General features: G+C 63.6%; 1 protein-coding gene across 2 annotated transcripts; it reads right to left on the reverse strand.

Annotated features, from left to right (window-relative positions):
• Nucleotides 1-9,636: 9,636 nt before the first annotated feature.
• JRK (Jrk helix-turn-helix protein) lies at nucleotides 9,637-22,515 on the reverse strand. 2 transcript variants are annotated; one of them, XM_038555694.1, is made up of 2 exons: nucleotides 22,459-22,515; nucleotides 9,637-20,479 (listed from the first exon to the last, which is right to left on the reverse strand). In XM_038555694.1, exon 2 carries the CDS (start codon nucleotides 20,028-20,030, stop codon nucleotides 18,405-18,407), a length of 1,626 nt encoding a protein of 541 aa, XP_038411622.1. In that variant the 5' UTR covers nucleotides 20,031-20,479; nucleotides 22,459-22,515; the 3' UTR covers nucleotides 9,637-18,404. The 2 variants fall into 2 exon arrangements, with proteins under 2 accessions (XP_038411622.1, XP_038411623.1); XM_038555695.1 differs by lacking the exon at nucleotides 22,459-22,515 and adding an exon at nucleotides 21,106-21,652.
• Nucleotides 22,516-22,530: the final 15 nt, after the last annotated feature.

Raw genomic sequence — 22,530 nt, forward strand, 5'->3', positions numbered from 1 at the left:
GACCCCTCCGCCCTCGCTGCAGATGGCGGTCACTGTGGCCACTTCCCTCGCTGCCCCCAGGAGGAGGTCAGGCCCTCCCTGTGTGGGGCTGGGGCTGGGGACACACCACCAGGTGAGAGACGAGAGGAGCAGCTTGGGGGAGGGTCCTGGATCTGGCCTCTGGGGGCAGTTGTCTGCCCCCCAAGCCTGGAGCTCAGGGCGAGAGTACAGGGCCCCTGAGGGTGCGCCGGACCCACTGCAGCTTCAGCTCCCCACACCCACACCCGGACGTGCCCCCTGGAGCTGAGAAAGAGGTCCCTTGTGCCCAGCAGGCCCCCAGACCTCCCCTCATTAGGCCCCCAGACCCAGTGCTGTGAGGGCCCAGGACACACCCCTTCACCTTCAAAACCTCAACTGAAGCCGCAGCTTCCCCCTCCCACCGAAGGACAGTGGTGGGGGACACTGCGGCCCTGGGAGGTGCCAGGCAGGTCCTCGCCTCCCTCTCCACCGAGGGATGCTCACCCGCCGATGCCGGACCCCTCGGGCTGTCCTCAGGGCCCCAGGAGCCTCCACAGGTGGGGCTCGGGGTCCTGGCTCCTTCAGACCTGGATCCAGGCAGGGCCGGGAATCTGGGGAGCCTCCTGGAGGAAGTCAGGACCCCAGACCCTGGCCTCAGCGGCAAGGAGGTTCCCCACACCTGGGGCAGCCGGGCTGGGCACAGGGCAGACAAGGGGCTCCCCTCCCCAGGCGCCCCCTCGACGCCACCCAGGCCAGAGATGGTGGCAGAGGCTTTGACGGGGACTTCCGGCGGACTGCCCCGGTTCCATAGCAGGTGCAGCTCGGGAGCTGCCAGTCCCCTGCCCACCCCGCCACCCCCAGCCGAAGGGAGCCCCTCCTTCGTGGCCCAACCACCACGAGGGAAGCACAGTCCCGGCCTGAGAGACGCTGCTTTTTTCTACATAAGAATGAAATGCCATGACAGGAGCCTACAAAGACCTCCGTGTCCTGTTGAGAGTGAACCCCGACGGGAAGGAGAGGGGTCTGGAGAGCCAGCCCACGGCCCCCAGGCTCAGGCTGCCCCTGGTAGGAGCAGTGTGGCCGCTTCCGGGTGTCGCGCTCAGCAAGGAGGCACTCCCATAAACCCGCTGCCACGGGGCCCAGGGCTGCGTCGCAGCCTCCCTGGAGGACAAACTTAAGAGAATGAAAATAACTTCCCCTGCCAGCCCACATCCGGGGCAGGAGTGCGGGGCAGGGCAAGGCTTAAATCTGCAGACAGTCATCTGGGCCAGCCCTGGAAAAAGTTCTCGGTCCGCTCAGCCCCAGAGCCTGATCTCACTGTTACCATCCTTGGCACCACCCTTGGCATTCACCTGGCCAACGTCCTTGTCACTTCCACCAACGCCAAATGCCAGTCATCGATGCCATCATCACCAGTTCCAGCACTCCTTCACCATGTCACTGTGACAGCACAATCATCATCACCATTATCACCATCACCACCACCACCATCATCACCACCACCACCATCACCACCATGACCATCACCACTACCACCACCACCACCATCCTCACCATCATCACCATGACCATCGCCATCCCAACCACCACCACCACCATCCTCACCATCACCTTCGCCACCATGACCATCACCATCGCCACCATCATCACCATCACCACCACCTCCCTATCACCACTGCCACCATCACCATCACCACCATGACCATCACCATCGCCACCACTATCATGATCATCACTATCATTACTACAGTATCATCATATCACAAATAACCTCCCCACATTGTGGCCACATTCTTCCTATCATGAAGATGTGATCATCATCGCCCTATTATGATTATCTTTCCCATGATCATTATTGTCAGTAACACCATCCTCATTGCCATCGCTTGCATCTTTACTGTCACCATCACCATCATGACCATCATGACAACCACTTTCATCACCAATACTCCAGATACCCAACGGCTCATCCATTTTGGCCTTATCTAGGTAACTATGAACCCCACAATCATAGTGAATCCTTCTTCCATCCTTCCATCTACCATCTAACCTTCCAGTCTTCCATCTCCCAAGACCTTCCCCACCCAGCTTCTGTCCACCCAACTCTTCAAGCTTTGAGGTGCAAGGATGGTTAAGACCAAGCCACAGTCCCCACAGAGTCCAAAGTATGCAGGCCTCTGGGGCACAGCCCATGAGGGGCTAAAAGTGTGCATCAGGGCTCATGGGACCAGAGGAAGAACCATTGGTCTTCTGGGGCAGAGCGCAGGACAGCTACTAAGGAGTGGGTGGACGGTGAATGTGGCTGAGTGTGGGCATCTGTGTGAGCCTGGGAGTGTCTGTCCATCCACACAAGGGTCAAGAGGCTCTGCAGGGAGCCCCAGACCTGGGAGGTCTGAGGTTCGCAGAGAGCACAGCTCCTGTGTCCTGCCCTCAGTGACAAGCTGACTCCTTACCAACTCCTCCTTTGTGTGTCAAAGGGCCTCCCCATTTATCCATCTGTTCTATTCAGCAATTCTTTATCGGTGACGTGCTTTGGCCATACAGGGCGTTGGGAAAGTGCGCAAGTGACTCATCACCTCTGCTCTGGAGGGATCTGGGCTTGCTCACAGGTGGCTCTCACCCGTGGTGGGAATGCTGAGGGCTGCAGAGGTTCAGGGGTTCAGATGGCTCGGCCCTGGGGCAGGCAAACATCCAAGAACAGGGATCTCAGGGAAGGCCAAGCCTGTGGGGAGCCACCCAGCCACCTCACGGGGAGAAGGACTGAGGTCTGGCAGGTACCCCACAGTGGGCCGAACCCCACCCGCCCAAGCATCCCTCTGCCTGGCCGGCAGCACTCCCGCAGCGCCACCCCGCTCCCCCAGACCAGCTCCAGCACCCAGAACCGTAGGCCTGGCCCCTGCGCCTGCATCTGTGCTCCCTACGCAGCGAGGCTGCCAGCACAGAGGAGCCCTGGGGGTGGTTATCTGCTGAATCACCGCAGAGATGTCACTGAGCCCCGGCGCCCAGCTGCAATCCAGGTTGGGAGACAAAGCTCCCACCTCCAGCTCCCCGTGTGCACTCTCTCCCTCTCTCTCTCTCTCTCTCTCTCTCTCTCCCTGAGCCCCTCCCCAGAAGGGCCTGGCCCAACCCCAGCAGGAAAAGGAGGCTGAACCAGGGTCTTCAAGCATGTTGGCCAAGGTTTTTCCATCCAGGGCCTGGCTGGAGGCCACCTCCCCTACGCCCTCTGAGTGACGGGGCCTTCAGCCGAACCCTGGGCAGAGCAAACCTGGCCATGCGCATAGCTGTGAGCAGCCCAGGGAGCCGCCCTGTCCCCCAACAGCACTCCACCACTGTCGGGGGCCCGTCTCGGCACCCATGGGCTTGGACACCAAGGGCCCACCTCTGGGAGTGGCTGAGGGCGGCCATGGCCTCCGGTCAGCTTCCTGGGAGCAGCTCCCAACGTCTGTTCCAGCCGTTCACTGAGGGGGCTTTCAGCAGAGCCCGGGCGCGGGGGCGGGGGCACAGCTCAAGTCCAGCCTCAGCAGCCCCAGCAGAGCTCCAAAGGGTGAACGTGGCTCCCCAGAGCCAGTCAGTGGCCTCTGTCGGCCTAGAGGGGGTCCCTCACCACCGAGGGCAGTTCTCCAAAGGAGGGGCTTTGTGATTGTTCCCAGCCAGCACTCACAGCAGCTGGGGCAGCACCCCAAGTGAAGGGGTCTGGGTGGGCCCGACAGATGGGGCATGTTATTTATGTCTGCGGTGCCACGAGCTGCCCAGAGCTCAGCAGCTTCAAGCAGCAATCCCTGTATTTCCTCTCGGCGTCCATGGGGCAGGAATGTGGAGGGCCTGGGCTCACACGGGGCTCTGCTCAGGGCCCCAGGAGGCTGGTGCCCGCATCACCTGAGGGATGAACCCAGGACCCGTCTGCTCCTGAGCCCCATGCATGGCTGCCAGTAGGAGGCTCCAGCTTCTCCCTAGTTGTTGGTCAGGCTGTAGGGCATGCTGCTTATGGGGGGAGGAAAAGGAGAGAGTCAGGGAGAGAGCCCTTAAGTGGGATCTGGGCTCCTCTAGATGCGGCCCTACCCCCTCCTGGACGCTGCCCCCACACACAAAGGCACCCCCCCCCCGTTCCCTCCCAGGAACTGACCTTTTGCCCTCACCGGGATCTTTTACCCTCAGTGTCCCCCTGGGAAGCTTGTCCAGGCTCTTTTCTGCACCCCCAGCCCCTGGGCTCAGGCAGGTCTCTCCACAGGCCCCTCCAGGTGGGAGCTGAGTCCTGTGAGCACAGGGCCAGGCAAGGCGCTGAGAGAAGAGAGCTCCTGTCCCCGCAGGGGGCCCCTCTCCCTCACCCTGGGACCTACAACCTTCTGACTCCCCAGCAACAGGGCATTGACTCCAGCTGGTGACCAGGAAAGGCCAGAGCCCAAGACCCTATGAGGTGGGGGGGGAAGGCGGGCAGGTAGCCACTGAGGGTGGAGCGAGCACAGAGGGAGCTGGTCCCTGCAGGCCCCTGCCCACTGTACCCCCGGACGTGCTCCAGCCTGCGGGGAAGCTCCTCCAGGAGCCACCTGGACGGCTGGGATCAGAACTTGTGGGGAGCCCAGCTCTGACTCCGACACCTCCCCCGGCTCTTCAGTGAGTCAGCTCCATGACCACTCATCCACCCCCACACCCGGGACGGCTACTGTCACCCAGAGGACCTAGAACAGCACTCAAAGTGAGAGTTGTGACAGAGGCGGACTGGGGGGAGTGTTTTGGCCAAGGAGAGCACTGAGTCACACGTGGGGGAGGAGGCAGGAGGTCAGCACAGGCTCTTGGTTTTTCTAGGTTAAATGTAAAACACATATAGGGGCTCCAGGCTCCCTGGTCTTGTCCTCTTTATAAGCTCAGAAAATACAGGGGCCAGGGTGGGAGCTCAGCCTGTGATGACCTTCAAGGATTAGCATGTGACCAGGGTCAGGGCTCAGGGTGGGTGACCTGGGTCAGGGCTCAGAGTGTGACCAGGGTCAGGGCTCAGGGTGGGTGACCTGGGTCAGGGCTCAGAGTGTGACCAGGGTCAGGGCTCAGGGTATGACCTGGGTCAGGGCGCAGAGAGTGCCCGGGGTCAGGGCTCAGGGTATGACAGGGTCCAGAGAGGTGGGCACACTGGCTGGGCATCACACAGGGGGAGGCCTGTGGTCAGGGCGGCCTCGGGACCCCTGTGAATCGGGCCCTTGCGGGGCTCCTCCACACATACCTTCCTGGACTGGCCTCGCCCCCTCCAAAGGCCCCTGTATCCGAGGTCTGGTTGGGACCAGAGAGGTGGCAGGGAGCAGCGCAGGTCAGGAGGACACAGAAGCCCTGTGACTGGTCCGTGCATGTGTGACCTACGTGGGCAGAAGCGGGCTGTCCCCGCGCCACGGTCCCAGGTGGGGAGTCTGATGTCTGGTTTCCTGCGGCTGAGAGGGCTCCTGACCCGCAGCCACCCTCTAGGCCTGTGTGACCCCGGGCAAGGTGAGTCCTGGTTCCGAAGGGCACTGGGGGAAGCCACGGCCAGGGTGGTGCGGGCAGTAGGGGGGACGGGTCAGGAGGCGGCAGGACGGGACACCTCACAGCCCAGCCCACAGCACGGGCCCCTCTGCAGGCTGTGCCCGTCTGTGGCTGAGGGCGCCCCCTGCGCCGCCCCCCCCCCCCGCATCCAGAGTGACAGCAGTGACCCACGAGCAGTCACCTACGGGGCGGTGGCTGGCTCACCCCCCGGGCATCTCCGGGCACCTGCTTTCTGCCTCAGAGGAAAGCGCTCCAGCGGCCCCGTGGCAGAGGCACCAGCTGTATGCAGGGGGAGCAGAAGGGCCCCCGTGCGCCCGGGCCTGGGGTCCAGTCTGGAGGCTCGGGGGCCCCTCCTTGGGCCACAGGGAAAGCCGTCGGCGGGGGTGGGGTGGGGTGGGGGAGGGCCCATGCCTGGTCCCCCTGCCCTTCCCAACATTCCCCACTTCTGGCTCGGTCTCCCCTTTCTCCTGGAGCATCTTAGAGCAAACCCCACACCCCACATCCTTCTGCCTGTAAATCTGTTGTTATGCGTCTGTGAGACGAAGCCTCTTGGAAACAAAGGGATGTCACTCAGGATGCCAATAACATTTGCCGAGTCCCCGCTAGGATCTGAGCCCCGGCCACTTGGTTTCTCCAGTCCAGGGTGACCAAGGTCCTGCATCGTGTGTGGTTCCTGCTGGGCCACCCTCGCTCTGGGGCCTTGGGGGCCAGCCAGGAGACAGCCCTCCGTGCCGGACAGTGAGATGGATGCCTGCGCCAGGAAACCTGTCACCAGCAGGTGCTGGAAGCCGGAGAGCCACCATTGTGGGGTGGCCAGGGAGGCCTCCGCGGAGGGACCTGAATGGACTCAGGCTCCGAGGAAAAGCACATGTAAAGGCCCTGAGGCAGAAAGGAGCTTGACATGTTGGAGAAACAGAAGGACAGAGCCCAGGGAGGCCTGGAATGTCAGGCGGGAGGTGGGGAGGGGTCAGTACAAGGTCCTGCTGTGAAGGCCCGTGGGCTGGGGGCAGGTGAGGATGTGCTCTAGCCATCGGGGGGAAGGGTGGCTGAGCCAGGGCTTGGGAGGGCTACAGGGCCATGGCCCAAGTTGACCGTCCCTTCTTTTCTCCATGGATTAGAGGTCCACGATGGGGAGGCTGGCCTTCTTCCCTGGGCATCCTGTCACCTGAGACCGGATGTCCCCGCAGAAGGGCCCAGGGCCAGAGGGGCAGGAGCCCAGGCCTCCCTCCTCTGTGGCAACAGCCAGTGGTCAGGCAGGTGGCTGAGGCAGAGGGAGGGAGGCAGGTGGGACCCCTGAGCACCTACTGTGTTCCAGGCACTGTCCCAAACCCTGGAGCAAACACAACAGTAAAATCCCATCTCCTTGTATTTCTCCCCATTATCCACCTTTCCCTGGCACTCCTTCCCTGGTTACAACCAGGGGTCCCTTCCCTGGGGCAAAGTCCCCTCTTCTCTGTACGCGGGCTCCCTGGGTGGGGGCCAGGCAGCTGGGCGGCACTGAGGGACACCTGCCGTCTACAAGGCTGGCCTGCAAGCTTCTTTGGGCCCAGGGATCCTGCTTGCTCACTGCCTTCCTCTCAAGGTCCCCATCACTAAGTGGCCTGGACCTCAAATAAGGCAAAGAAGGTTGTGACTGGTAACCACATGGCCTGGTGGCATAGTCCAGCACCTTGTGCTGAAAAGCCCATGCCTGGGCAGAAGGCAGGAGTGGAAGGGTCCCACTCTGTCCCCCACCCAGAAACCCAGAGAGCACAGGATGGCTGGTGGGCTCCAGGTGGGCAGAGAGAGACCTACCTGTCATTCCTGGAACCCAAACTATTCCAGGGAATGGGCAGGTCCCTGGGAGTGGCCATGGGTGGGTGGATGGGTGAATGGAGGGAGGGAGGATGGTTGAATGGATGGATGGGTGGACGGGTGGATGGATGGATGGATGGATGGATGGATGGATGGGGGGTGGATGGATGGGTGGATGGATGGGTGGATGGATGGGTGGGTGGGTGGAGGGTTGGTGGATGGGTGGATGGATGATGGATGGATGGATGGATGGATGGATGGGTGGATGGATGATGGATGGATGGATGGGTGGGTGGATGGATGGGTGGGTGGGTGGATGGATGGGTGGACGGATGGGTGGATGGGTGGATGACGGATTGATGGATGGATGGATGGATGGGTGGGTGGGTGGATGGATGGGTGGGTGGCTGGGTGGATGGGTGGATAGATGATGGATGGATGGATGGTGGGTGGCGATGGATGGATGGGTGGGTGGATGGATGGGTGGGTAGATGGGTGGATGACGGATGGATAGATGGGTGGGTGGATGGATGGATGGATGGGTGGGTGGATGGATGGGTGGGTGGATGGACAGATGGATGGATGGGTGGATGATGGATGGATGGATGGATGGATGGATGGATGGGTGGATGGATGGGTGGACAGACGGATGGATGGGTGGGTGGATGGGTGGATGACGGATGGATGGATGGATGGGTGGGTTGGTGGATGGGTGGGTGGGTGGGTGGATGGGTGATGGATGGATGGATGGATGGTGGATGGGTGGATGGATGGATGGATAGATGAGTGGATGGATGGTTGGTGGATGGATGGATGGATGGGTAGGTGGATGGATGGATGGATGGTGGATTTATGGATGGGTGGGTGGGTGGATGGATGGATGGCGGATGGATGGATGGGTGGGTGGATGGATGGATGAATGGTGGATGGACAGGTGGATGGATGGACGGGTGGACGGATGGTGAATGGGTGGTGGAGACTGGCATGGTGAAGAACGAGAGCCAGGTCTGTGATGGCAAAGGCTGTGTACTCTTGGCTGCACAGTGAGATTAGGCCAAGGCCTCAAAACATCCAGGCACAAACCCAAAAAAGCAGGGCCGTGCCTAGGAGTGCCATGTCCCTGAACAGCCTGGTCCTCACTCTTGGCTGACACCAGTCCTTTTGGAGTTGCCCCTTACCCTCCTGGGCTCACAGCAAACACAGGATGAAAAGCCAAGGCCTCTCCCCTCACTGTCTCCCTCTGGCCTGGGAGTCCCGTGCCACAGGGGCCGCTGTCACACAGCAGAATCCTGAGAGTCACCACACAGTGGGGCTCTATTAGGGTGATGAAAGGGACAGAGGAGGGATGATGGGCTTGCTGCCTCCCCGGACCAGGCCTGCCCCCCAAGGGGTGGGGCAGGAGGGGCGTCTGGCCTCTTGCCTGTTTCTCTGGGCCTAGGTCACCCACAGTAGTTGTTCAGTAAACGTCTGCTCACAGCAGGACCAAGCAAAAGACCCCAGTGCCTCCCACCGTGCCAGCCCCACCGCCCCCTGGCCGGTCCCTCCTGTAAGCTCAGCCACGGTCTTTCCCAGGCTCGCCTCCCTGTGGACTGGGCGCTGGGTGGCTGAGGGCATGAGGAGGCAGGACGAGAAGGTCAGGCTGGGGCACCTCTCCCCACACCCCACTCCCCGCATTGCCTCCTCTGGCTGTGGTACCCAGGCGCCCGCAGCCCTGGGTGCCTCCCTTGAGCTGCCTCGCCTGCTACTGCTAGCCTCTCGGTGGCCTCACCTCTCCGCGGCCTCACCTCTCCGCGAAGGCTCCTCCACGCCCCAGGCCTGGACCATCAAGTCCCTGTGTTTGTTTCCTATAACTGTGTTTTTATTGTGGCAAAACGTACACATGCTCCTTGGCATTTCAGTGCCGTTCAGCGGCACTGACTATATTCACGTTGTGCAACCCTCACCACCATTTCCGAACTTTTTTTTCACTCACATTTTTTTCACATCAGACGCTCTGTGGCATTAAGTGCCAATTCCCCATGGCCACTGGCCCTGGCGCTCCGTGGAGAGGCCCCAATAGAGCGCCTGGCAGGGCCACACGCCCCGGGGCCTCACTGGGGCTTCCAAGGAGGACCGGAGACCCAAGGGTCACACATCTGCCCCCAAAACAGTGGCCAGAAATCCTAACTCAGCCCCTATCCTGCTCCCCACTCCTGACTCGGAATCACCCAGGGCTGCCCAGATGGCGCCCAAAGTGAGGACAGAAAACGTGGATGCGAACGAGAGAGAGGCCCGTAACGCATTTATCACCTGGCAGCCAGGGAGCTGGAGAAGAGAATTCAATTAATTGAACACTTTAAGTTCAGTAAACAGAAAGGCTGTTTTATTGCCTTAATTGTTTGAGCCGCAGTAAAGCGTGCGTGCGCCGCTCCCCTCCCATCCTTGGGAAGGGGTGGACGTGGCCGTCCCTGCAGGGCAGCGTCTTGCACGAATGACAGAGTGTTTCAGGAAAGAGGGGAGACGAGGCAGGCCGGGGGTGAGAGTTGCCCAGCGCAGGAGGGTGAGCCTGGCCGGAGGCTCCTGCAGTGGCAGCTGGCCCAACCGTCCCCTCCAGCCCCGGGCCCCTCCCGCTGGCACCTCCCCTTACCTGGCGCCCTGGCCCCTCTGCTGTTCTCACATCTGCTTAATTAAAGAACGAGGCACAGCAATAGCCCATGGCCTCATTTTTGGAGCCACAAATAAGAGAGATTCATGGGTGCCCTCAATAGAGCTGCTGGCAACGGGCATGTTCCTGAGCTGAGATGAAGTCTTGCGCTCTGGGCTCACAGGAAAAAAAGCACTTTATTAAAATTATTGCCCCATGAACAGGGACAGGATGACTTATTCAAGCAGAAAGAGGAACGAGGCTGGGTCTGCCAGAGAAGCAGGAGGCCGGCCCAGGGACCCAGCACCGCCCACATCACGCGCTGCCTCAGGCCCCAGCCAGAACCTCTCTTCCCCCCAACCCCACCAAGGGCCCACACCTCCTCCCACTGGCTGTGTCCTTGGCCACCACTGCCCGAGCTGCCACGGCTCCTGCCCCTGCCAGAGGCCCGCCGGGGTGGCCAGAGCTCCCCCACAGGCCCCCACCAGTCTCTCCATGTTTGTCATCCCCCAGGTCCGGCCAGGACCCCCACTCTTGCCCCCTGCAGCAGCAGGGCCTCTGAGACCCCAAGTGGGAGGAGAACAAGTGGCTGGCAGACAAGTGGGAGGGACAAGGGGCAGTGACGGCCAGCGAGGGGCAGGTGGGAGGGGCTGAGCTGGGGCAGGGCCGTCCCACCGCAGGGTTCAGCCCAGGACCCCAGAGAGGGTGATGGCAGGGACACAGGGCCCAGTGGGAGCGGGCAGGGAGGGCTGGCTCCTGGGGAGAAGGCGCTGTGGGCCACGCCACAGGTGTGTGGGGACCGCGAGGCTGTAGAGGGCAGGGGCGGCCCCTAGTGCCAGCCGATCCTGGCCCAGAAACCCAGGCCACAGACAGATGCGCAGCCGAGCTCCTCTCCTCAGGGTACAGGCCGACCCCTGCTTAGGGACCCCCACCCCAACCCCCCACGGCGTCCAGCTGCCGGCCGAGACCTGGGGCCTGGCTCAGGACACATCTGTCAGCGGGCAGACATGCAGACCGTCGGGGCATGGATAGGACACGGGGGCCTCCAGCCCTGCAGGGTCCCGCCCCGCCGACTGGAGTAATGAGCCCACTGAGCCCGGGGCAGGGGCAGCAACGGGGTGTGTGGCCTGGCCCTCTGGGCCCGGGAGCCACCTGCAGCCTCTGCAGGCCCCTGGCTCCCAAGGTCAAGGGCCCCCAGTACACACTCTCCTGCACTCCAACCCTGCAGGGCAGGTGCGCACACCCCACCTGGTCACAGCCTCCCTCCCGCCACCTGAGGCCCCCCCAGCCCAGCGAGCTCACGGTCCCCATTTCAGGATGGACCCTATGACAGTGGTTCCCAACCCAACACATAGGCCGGGCTGAGGCTTGCTCCAGTGGCATCTGGGGGCCTGTCTGCTTGAGCAGGGTGAGGAGTGGGCCCCACAGGGTGTCCCCAGGGGGTGCACTGGCCACACCCAGGCCCTGGAAAGTGAAGGGATGCTAGTCATGACTGCGCCCAGGCAATGGGGACCCGCCAGGTCCCCCCACCCAGTAGACCCAGAGCCCTGGGGCCAGGCACGCACCTCCAGCGGCAGGGAACGCGGCAGGCAGCCGCACCTGACAGCTCCGGCCACACAGCCGTGCCTGGCACGGGGCTCTGGCTCCCAGCGGGGGCCCACCTGGCAGCCACCCAGGGAGGGCACTGGCCTCTGGGCAGCCTCCTGACACGGCCCAACAGCCCAGGGCCAGCCCCCCTACAGCCCCCCCATTATCTCCGACACACTCAGGCCCCTTGGCCCCTGGTACTACATGGGTCTCCACGGGGTGGGCAGCCTGGTGACCCTGGTGGGAACAGCACGGCTGCTCCATGGCCAGACTCCAACATGGTGTCCTTGGTGGGTTCCCCTGGCCTGTCCGAGGCTGCTCCAGGCCACTAGACCCAGTGAGCTCAGGTCCCAGGGGCACAGGCCATCCGGAGCCCCCCCAGATTCTCTCTCTCCTGGGCTTCCTGCTGTAGACTGGGGCGCTTAGTCCTGGAGTCACCCCGCAGACAGGTGAGGAGGCGTCTCTTATGGAAACAGGCTAGGGAAGAGCCAGAGAGAGGCCAGCGGGTGACAGGCAGCGAGGCCACCCTCTCAGGCCACCGCGACCCCACCTGCTGGGTGTCGTGTCCTGTGTGCCCTGCTACAGCCCCCCAGCCCCCATCTGTGCGTAAGCCCCCATTCCCAGCCTCAGCCATAGAACGCCAACGTGCCCTCCCAGGCCCACTTCCAAGCTCACCACCTCCATGAAGCCCTCTCTGTTTCCCACAAGCCTCTCCTGCAACCCCAACCTTCTGCTCAGCGGCTTGAGGGATAGCTGTCAGGCTACACTAATTCTGTCACCTCTGTCCCACCAGCCAGGCAGCCCCCAGACCCTGAAAACCTTCAAAAAGTCCAGTCAGTGACCCCACCCCACAACTCTGGGCCCAGGTGGCACTGGGAGAGCCACCTTTTGGCACCCGGCACAGGAGACTCGTGGGCTCCAGCTGGCTCCCGGCTCCAGGCTGGCTCCCATGGAACGGTGCTGCCCTGCTCCTCCCACGAGCATTTAGCTGGGGCACTAACTTGGGCTCCCTCTCCTCCTGCCTCCCTGGGCCTCTGGGGCTGAAGGGCGGGGTGCAGCACAGCCCGAGGCCTGGACGGAGCCAGCACGGGGCTTCCGCAGATGCTCCTCGGCTGCAAAAACCGCTGCCTGCCCTCGCCTTGCTGACATTCCTGCGCCGGCCAGTGTGGGGCCCACGATGCAGCCTGTCCTGACCTCTGGAGGCCCCCAGTCTAGACGGATATCCACATGCGTAGAGGCCCGGGGGCTGGAGGCCCGGGGGCTGGGTCTCCACTCCGAGCAGGAGGCTGGAGAACGTGGGCTGGGCTGGGGGGGCAGCCCGCCCCTCTTGGTCCCACCTGCCCGCCTGGACGGGCCCTCACCCCCGCAGCCCCCTTCCCGGGTTTCCCCGGGACCCAGAGGCCAGAGACGCTCATCGTGCTCCACCTGCCAGGCCAGGCTCCCTGGAAATTACCGGGGTGGGAAAGAGCATTGCTCTGGGTGCCGGGGGCTGGATTCCCCGCGGGTAGGGGGCACAGAAGTGCACACTGCCCCGTACGGGTGCCCGCAGAGGAGCGGCGTCTCCCCCCTGTCCATGACATGTGCCTCAGCGCCAAAATACAGAACAGGTTCTCTGAGGCAAGTTTACTGAGAAAAGGTCAATTTTAAATGAATCTGTGCCCAAAGTGCTGTGCAGCCCGCAACGGCAGGGGGGACACAGCGTCCCGGGGCTGCAGCCGGGCCTGCGCCATGGTGCAGAGCGGCTCAGGGCCCCGCCCCCTGCCCTGTGTGGCAGGGACACCCCGCTGCCCTCCGTGTGGGCCAGGAGGCTGCGCAGCCCCCGCGGGCAGGTGCGCCCACCTTCCTGCCCCGTTCACTTGCTGCTTTCACATGGTTTCGTCTAACTGAGCACTTACGCTTCCTTCCGGGATGGATTTGTTCACTGCTTTTGGGTTATCTCCTGAGTGCTTGCTCTCAGGCGGACGGGAATGCCCCTGGGACGCATGCCTGCTCCCCTCCTGCCGGAGCCCCCTTCGAGCAGCTGACACTCAGCACCTGTGAACGTGGCAAAGCCGACACGATCATACCATGGAACGTTATGTAAGCTCTGAAGGAGCCGCAGGGCACCGGGGGGCTCAGTCGGTAAAGCGTCCAACTCTTGGTTTTGGCTCGGGTCGCGATCGGGGTCCTGGGCACGAGCCCCACATCAGGCTCTGTGCTCAGCGGGGAGTCTGCTCCAGATTCTCTCTCTCCCTCTGCCCCTCCCGCTCGTGCTCACTCTCAAATAAATAATTCTTTAAAAAAAAAAAAAAAAAAAAAAAAGCTGCAACCAGAAGAAAGGGTAGCAGGGGGTCGGTGCCCTAACCCAGGGGTGTCCAGGGGTCAAGCGCATGCCGTCTCCTCTCAGGACAGAACTACCTTCGCCGCGGCTCCTTGTTCTGGGTGGACTTGATCTGCCGTCTGGGTCACTTGCTCCGAGGGCAAAGGTGGGCCTTGCAGCCGCAGGTGTTTCTGTGTACCCAGAAATCGTTCACTCGCTTTATCTTGGGTGGACGTGGGCTCGGGGCCATGGTCTCCTCTGAGCACGCAGACCATGCCAGCCCTGCCCACGCCCTGCCACCAGCCTTGCTGGGCGCGCTCGGGCCCGGGGCAGCTTTCCCCACGTTCCCGCCTCTCCAACCCACTGTTCGTCCCACCGGACCTCAGCGAGACTGCTGATTTGTAGATGAACATTTCCCAATAAATCTGGGGGCTTGGGGGACACTGTTTTTTCTATTCCTGCCTACTGCCCTCTCCTCCAGGGCTCTGACGGCCTGCACCTCGGTGCCCCTGCGCCGTGTGGTCACCTGGGTCTCCAGGTCAGACAAGGTCGCTGGTTCTTCCTGCTGCTGAGCCCTTCTCGGGAACTCACTTCGGACCTTGTACCGTTCGGCCCCAGAACCCCACTCGGTTCTTCTCGAGGGTGGTAATTCCTATCTTCCCGTGGATGCTGTGGTCTGTGCCTTCCTACCCTCTGACCGTGCGCACAATGGCCAAGTTCAAGTCTCTACACAGCCGGTTCTGTAACAGACTACCTTTCTCCTGGGGTCTGGGCCATTCTTCCTTGTTCTTTTCATGTTCAGGTGGGAAACGTCCTGTTAGGGCGCACGCTGCAGCAGTCTTGGATCCTGGTACTCTGCGGGGTCGCGTCACTGCTAGCCTGCAGCTTACCTTGTTTGCTGGTGCTGCACGGGGTGGGGGGGCTGCTTGTGCCTCGCCCGCGCCCCCTGCAGCCCCCCTGCAGCCCAGGGCTCGCCCACAGTCACCCTGGGAGGACAGTGGCTCCGGCAAAGCTGCTGGCCTGCTCCCTCCCACACCAGCTCTTGGGCTCCGCTCCTTGGTTGCTGAGTGCTATGTTTTCAGCAGTCACACCCTCGGCGTAAATGGTTCGGAGCCTAATCCAACAACTTTGGCTTCGAAAGAACAGCTCCTGAGATCCGCGTTGGAGATTTTTCCTGACCCACAGCCGGCCTACGGCTCAGCCTGTGTCACTGATGAACCCACCGCTCCTCCCACATGCTTTCTCTACAAGCTCCCCCTTTCACGAGCACCACTGAACCTCACGCTCTGCTGCAAGTGGTCAGTCCTCTTGTGGAGGGAGGGGGACTGCGCCCCAGCCGCCTCTCCCCTGAAAGAACCTCTGAGCTGCAGCCCTGGCACCAGGCGCAGACACAGGGCTGCTCCTCTCTGACAGCTCTGGGGGTGGGGGGCCGCCCTCCTAGCCCCCCAGGGCTTGCCCCCGTGTGGAGCCCCCACTCCAGGACTCGAGGCCACCCTGCATCGCCTGCCTCCTCCCTCTACAAGCTGTGTCCTGGCAGAGGGGGGCTGAGGCCAGAACGTGGCTGCAGGCGAGGCCATGGTGCAGGGAGGGAGCCAGGAGACCCCGCCCGGCCCTCCCAGGCTGCTCCCTTGGCTTTCTGCAGCCACACTGCCCAGACGTCCTCGTGGCTGCTGGTACCTGTGTGACAGGGACCTGGCCCCAATCACAGGAACATAAGTCACCTGTGCCAGCTGAGAGGATACTCAGGGGAAGCGGCGTGCTTTCTGCTTCTCCAGGCAGGAAGATGGCAGGGTGTCTATTGGAACTGTCCTGACACGGGAAGTGGGAGCCCCAGGTGACAGGTGGCACAGGAGCCCGGCACCCCGGATCAGCCTCCTGGACTTGCCGGCTACACCTGGGGCAGGTGGGAATCTGGCTTCTCTCTCCTGCCCTCATGGACCTACTAACACCCAAGCCACCTCAGCCCCTCACCTGTGTCCCAGCCTCCTCAGCAGTGTCCTGCCCTTGTTGGTAAACCCGTGCTCCCTGGAGGCAGGACAGGGCCTTGATGACCACCCCCTGGCCTCAGGCTGAGCACAATGCCCGGCACACAGCAGGCACTAGATACCTGCCACACTCTAGGCTACACGATGGATGAAACGTGACAATGTTCACACGCCAAGAAAGCCCAGGAGCTGGCACCTGTGACGGCGCCTCCCCGAGCAGCTCAGGCTGGGCCTCGGGGCAGATCGCTGGACCCTGTCTGCCACACACTCTGCTTCCTGCGCACACGGGCTCCCAGGAAAGCACGCGGTCTGCCTCGTGGCCATCCCAACCCTGAGCTGCCTCCGACAGATCTCCTTCTGGCCCAGGTAAGACGAGCCAGAGGGTGCGAGCACGTCCCAACAGGATAGAGAGGCCCCCAGATGCCCGCTGACCCCACTGCCGGGGCTCTGGGCCTAGTACTTGGGGGGGGGGGGGGGAGCAGCGCCCAGGCTTCCTGAGGTGCTTCAACAGTGACCGGAGAGGGAGGGACGGGACTGGTCCCTCCCAGCTCCCGTCTCACCCCCAGAAAGGCCTCGGAAAAAGGATCCTGAGGCCAAAGCACTGACCATCCGTGCCTGAGAGTGCTGAACGAGGCAGCTGGGAAAGGTCCTGGGAGGACAGGTGGGTGCAGAGGTCTCTGGCAGGAGCACGGGGCACCAGGACGGGGGCGGAGGCGCTCACCAGCCGCTGGGCCACACGGCTCTGCAGACGGCCCTCCACGTGGCCCCGCAGCCGACTGCAGCCCGGGGCACCTGGCTCCGCCCGAGGCCCACGTGCGGGGAGGCACACTGTCCGTCAGAGAGGGAGGCAAGCGAGGCCAGGCCCGCTGGGCCCCAGAACCTCCCGAGGAGCCTGAGGCTTCGACCTGGCTCCGTGGATGCTTCTGGAAGGAGCGCCCTGAGCACAGACACCCCTCAGGCCGTCTGGTGACAAGCAGTTACTGACCGGCCATGAGACGGCCGGGCAGGTGCTGAGGCAGGATGAGAATCCACAGCTTGGGGTCTACAGTCTGGACAAAGCCTCCCCAGGGGACCCGGGAGCCCACCTGTCCTGCCCCTGCTCGGCTCCAACCACCCCGCAGAGCCTTGCTGTTCAAGAGCCATACAGGCTGTGGGGAGACAGCTTCTCAGCGTCTGTCCACCTGCCCGTGCTGCCACTGCCGCCACCACCACGAGGTGAGGGCAGACGCCCCCGTGACTCTTGACACCTCACTTCCCGTGGCACCACAAGCAGCCGCAATTCAACAGCACGGGCCACACGAGTCCACTGTGGCAGCCAAGCACACAGGGGCAGATGTCACCCCGGCACAGGAAGGAAGCCGAGGGACAGTGGCTTAGCCCCAAGGCCGTGTGCCCCCAAGACTCCACAATGAAAACAGCCCTGCTAGGTTCCCAATCCTCACGTGCATTTAAAGCAGGAAGCACCATGTCCAGGGCGGCACCACGGCAGCAACGGCCGTCCCCCCAGGATTTGCGGAGACGTAATGCACGAACCAGACACTGCGTCCCCTCAGCCGCCGGGGGAGGCCCCAACAGGTGGAGGAGCCAGCAGGGTGGCCAGGCTGGAACCCGAAGGCAGAGCAATGAAACACAGTCACGGCCCAGAGGTGCGCAGGGAGGGTGCGCGCCTCCGCCTACGGTCCCTGCCAGCCTCAGCGTGGGTGGCGGGGAGCCTGCCGGCAGCCACGGGACAGACGCTCACGTCTTCCCACAGGCAAGCCAGGCACCCTGCTCTTCCTCGCATGGAGTACTGAGGGGCGAGCAGCCGAACACAGAAGCCCGACACTGCTAGAGATCTGACCGGCTCCCTTACTGCTGGGTCGCACGTACACACCTAAGACTAACTTCTGGACGCCTCAGCAAAACTCAGGAACAAACAGGTGGTAAGTGCAAACTCCCGGGGCACACGGGTGTCAGACTATGCCGCAGACCTGGAACCAAGCCCACACACGCCCAGGGGGCCACCAGCCTGTCCTCGGGGCAACCTGCAGGCCCGGGCAGTCTGCTTGCGTTAGGGGGCGCGGCCCCGCCCTGCCAACCCCGCGTGCAGCCCCCACGTCCTGCGGGGCCCAGCCCCAGGGGTGAGACACCCTGGTAACGTGGAGGAACTCTCAGGAGCCTGATGAGGCTGAGCAAGTCCACGGCAGTCACCAGCAGGGTGACAACGCACCACCCATAAAGCCACAAGCAGGGACGGCCGCCACACGGCAACCGAGCCCCGAGGGAGGAACGCCAGCCCGTCATCTGGCTGTAGGCACTGCCGTCAGGTGGCTCAAGGGCAGGCTTTCCTCCCTCAGACAGACACCTCCACCCACGCGCGCAGCTCGGCCGGAGAACACAGGGCCAGAATCTACTGGCATGGTCCTGGGTTCTGGCCACGGGACGCTCCGGTCAGCTTCGGGTGTGGGGGGCCCTTCCAGAACGGTGGCTCACGTTCCCGTGCCAGGACGGAAAGCACAGTAAGCCCGCGATGACAGACACACGGGGATGGGCCATCCTGAGCGGCCGAGACCCCACACCGGGTGCCCCGACCTCCTGGGCCAGCTCCGGGCCACCCGCGTGGGCTGTGCGGACGTCAGTGCTCGCCGGCCGTGGACGAGCAGGGCAGAGGGGAGGCCTCCGGGGGGGTCTCGAGTTTGACCACGGCCCTGAGGGCCACGCGCCGCCGCTTCACCTGCCGCTGCCTGACAAACACTGAGCGCAGTGTGCGCAGCTGCCCCACCTCCTGTGCCGTGAAGCAGGGCTGCCCTTCGGCGAAGCGGACCACGGCGTCAAAGGACGCCGCCGCCTGCTCCCAGGCGGCCTCATCACCGTCCTTCTCGGCCAGCTCCAGGCTCCCCACAGCCGGGGCTGGGTCCTCCCCGGCCGCACAGCCTGGCCCGCTCTGCTCAGTGGCTGTGCCGCGGTGAAGCCGGCTGCTGGGGCAACCGGGGGCCTCCCTGCCCAGCTCCAGGATGTGCGCGAAAGTCTGATTGTGAGGCTTCACCTGGAGGCCATCTGGCTCCTCGTCAGAAGACGAGCCTTCGGCAAATGTGACCGCGGGCCACAGCTTCTTCCAGGCGCGGCTGAAGATGTGGCCTGGCACAGCACTCCAGGCGCAGGCCACGTTGAAGACGGCATCGTTGGTGCTGTAGCGGGGGTGGCAGCCCTGCAGCAAGCCGGGGGGGTTGAGGAAGTGCCTCATGAAATCCCTCCGAATGCCCTGGTCCATGGGCTGAATCAAGGAGGTGACACTGGCAGGCAGAAAGATGGTGAAGATGTTCCCGGAGACCAACTCGGCCTCCCGTGGCCGGGCGCGGGCGTGGTCCAGCAGCAGGATGGCTTTGCCGTCCTCGGGCAGACCTGCCACTCTGAAGTGCTCCTTCACGGACGGGACGAAGATATGATGGAACCAGTCAGAAAAAATCTCCTTGTCCACCCACGCGTTACCCTGGGCCTTGTACGCCACAGGCAGGTGCTGGATGCCCCCGAAAGCCCGGGGGGCGCCGCATTTCCCAATCACCAGGGGTTTGATTTTGTGGGAGCCGGTGGCATTGGCGCACATCAGGACGGTCAGCCTGTCCTTGTTCTGCCGGACGCCGGGCGCCGGGCCGCCCTCCAGGCCGGGATTTGGCAAGCACCGCCAGAAAAGGCCGGTCTCATCAGCGTTGTAAACCTGCTCAGGGGACAGGCCGTGCTCCGCGGTCAGGCTCCGGAAAAACCCACAGAACTGCTCGGCCGCTCGGTGGTCGGCCCCCTGTCTTTCCCCGGACGCGTCCAGCTTCTTAATGCCATGTCTGGCCTTAAACCGCCACAGCCACCCGCCAGAGAACACGCAGGGCTCTGTCAGCTGCATCTGCTCATAGAAGTCCTTGGCCTTTTCGATGAGCATGGGGCCGGAGACGGGCACGCCCTCAGCGCGCTTGCCCAGGAACCACTCGTACAGCACGCGGTCCAGGTGCTCGAGCTTGGGCGTGTGCAGGGTGCGCCGCTGCTCCAGGGCCTTGTTGGAATCCGAGTTGGCAAAGAAACGGAGCAGCTGCGCCTTGTGCGCCTTGATGTCGTACAGGGTGGACATGCCCACATTGTACTCCTGCATCAGCACCTTCCTGCTCTCCCCCTTCTCCAGCCGCGTGCAGATGTCAATCTTCTCCTTCAGGGTCAGCACCACCCTCTTGCGCTTCTCCCCCGGGCTCCTCCCGGCCGCCTGCTTGGAGGCCATTGGGGGTGGCTTGTCCCCAGCGGCTGGGGGGACACACACGGGGGGGGGGGGGGTCCTGGCAGACTCCTTGCCCCCTCTCCTCTGCTCCCTCACCTGCCTGTCCCGTCTCACCGAGCCTGGGTCACCATGGGCACAGCCTCTCCAGCCTCTCCTTCGTTCCTCCCTCCAGTGTCAGCCGCCCCTCGCCCCGGCTGTTGCTGGTCTTCCGGGCTCCCCGTCCTCTCTGCGGGAGGGGACACTGGCACACGGGGGGGTTCCTGGGGGACCTGTCCACCTGCTGGAACCTCTGGCCTTCTCTGAGGCGGACGGTGGCAGCTCCTTCCTTCAAACGTGGACCATCGAGTACTGGGGTCCTGGGGACTGGTTTCTGGTTGAACAAGGTTGTGCGGTCTGTGCTGGGGACGCCTTTCTGGGCTCACAGTGCTGTCTCGCCCAACGTGCTTTAGGAACTGGAAAGCACAACAGAGGAAGAAAGGACGTCACGGACCGTGTACCTGGGCCACCTGCACGCAAGTGCTCGCTACCTTGGGCACGCGGGGAAGCTGCAGCAGAGCGTCGCAGGGGTGACCAACACGGGAGCCGGCCGAGGGGCGTGATGTCTGGGAGGCCGCCCAGCTGCGCAGCGACCTCCCGGTCAGCACGGCTCCTTCCAGCTGGACGCCTCCCTGTGCTGCTGAGCAGACGCGCGGGGCAGAGTTGAGACATCCTGGCTGGATCCTTCAAGAGCCGCCCCTGCTGCGCCTCGCCGGCTAAGACGCCACCATCCTCCAGCCCGTGAGGAGTAGAGGGCTGTTGCCCTGACAGTGACCGCCCCGCTGGCCTACTCAGCGCAGTTTGCTGGCAAGGTCGTCTGCCGCACAGCCTGCGTGTCCCCTCACTTCCTTCATGACCTGACCCCCCGCCTGTCATTCCGCTCCCACCCGGGAGGGATGGTCGGTCACCAGGGCGCCCACTACAGCCAGCTCGCTGCCAGCCATCATGTCCCGCAGCGAAGGGCGTGCAGGACTCATGGGTGGGCTTCCAGCAACTCCCCACCCCGCCTGCCACCCAGACCCTTACAGTGGCTGTGTCCTACCTGTGGGGATGCTGAGGCCCCGGGACCACTCGTGCAGCCCCTTGAGACCACAACTCAAGAAAAATGAAGTTTATTCAAATGTAGGGACAGCACCAAAGATGGACCGTAGGCCCGTCTCCAGCCAGGCCAGCTCTGGGCACGTCCTCCCCGAGTCAGCCTCCTGGCCATGTGAGCGCGCTGCTCCTTCAGGGATCCTAGCTGCATCCTACTTACTGGGCACGAGTAACTGCGGAGAAGGAAAGGCCTCGACTGCCTTGCGATGCCTCAGCAGCACAGGAAGAGGACCAGGGACTAACTCAGAGCACAGCAGGGGGGGCGGGGGAGGGGGAGGGAGGAACTGGGGCTGCAGGCTCCCTGTGGATGCCTCCCCGTCCTGTCCTGGGGGGTGTGCAGGGGGACGGGTCCAGCTCTCCAGACATACTTTTTAAGCTGAAACCCACATATTCTGATGTTCTGAAACAACTTCTTAAACCAAAAGCTAACTAACCTCGCAGAGCAAGAGAATGAAGGAGGTGTCCGTGTGTGGATTCAAAGCCAGCACTGAAGCCGGGCCACAGAACACAGGGCATAGAGGGGGCAGGAGGGCAAGGAGGGCGCACCCCCTCACAGCTGCACCCCTGCACAGCTCCCTTGTCCTTCCAGGGAAGAGGGAACCTTAGACCCGGCCTGAGGAGTTAAGGAGAAGGAAGTGGAGCGGTGGGGGCAGGGGGGGCCATCTGGAGAAAAACTAAAGAGAAGAGGTACTCTGGATACCACCGAGGAAGATGGGAAGGCTCCAGGGGGCAGGAGGGCTGAGGAGGGAGTGCTGGGGGCACCTGCTGGGGACATGGGGCAGGAGGGGGTCCTGGAGGGCTGTCGGGGGGGGGGGGGGGGGTGTCTTGGGGAGCTGTCTGGGGGGGTCCTGGAGGGCTGTGGGAGGGTCCAGGGGGGCTGCCCGGGGCGGAGGTCCTGGAGGGCTGTGGGGGGGTCCTGGGGGGCTGCCCGGGGTGGGGGTCCTGGGGGGCTGTGGGGGCGTCCTGGAGGGCTGCCTGGGGTGGGGGTCCTGGGGGGCTGCCCGGGGCGGGGGTCCTGGGGGGCTGTCGGGGGGGTCCTGGAGGGCTGCCCGGGGCGGGGGTCCTGGGGGGCTGCCCTGGGGGTCCCGGCGGGCAGCGCAGGCCGCGGCGTGGCGAGAACCGGGCCCGTGCTCCGGCAGCGTTTCCTCCGCGGGGCCGCCCGGGGCAACGGGACACACCGGGAAGGGAACAAGGGAGACGGTGCGCACCCCGTGGCCCACCCTCCGCGCCGCGGGGCCGGGACAGAGGAGCCCGCCCGGGAGCCCGCCGCCCCCGCCGCCCCCGCCGCGGCCCCCCTCACCTGCCGACCCACCGCCGCCGCCGCCGCCGCCGGAAGTGCCCCGCTGTCCCCGCCCCCGGCCCGCGCCCGCCT

The sequence above is a fragment of the Canis lupus genome, chromosome 13 (genome assembly GCF_011100685.1).
Source record: "Canis lupus familiaris isolate Mischka breed German Shepherd chromosome 13, alternate assembly UU_Cfam_GSD_1.0, whole genome shotgun sequence".
Classification (NCBI taxonomy): domain Eukaryota; kingdom Metazoa; phylum Chordata; class Mammalia; order Carnivora; family Canidae; genus Canis; species Canis lupus.

Bases quoted from the DNA above. Each gene is read 5' to 3' on its own strand.
- JRK (XM_038555694.1), bottom strand. From the start codon at position 20,030: ATGGCCTCCAAGCAGGCGGCCGGGAGGAGCCCGGGGGAGAAGCGCAAG.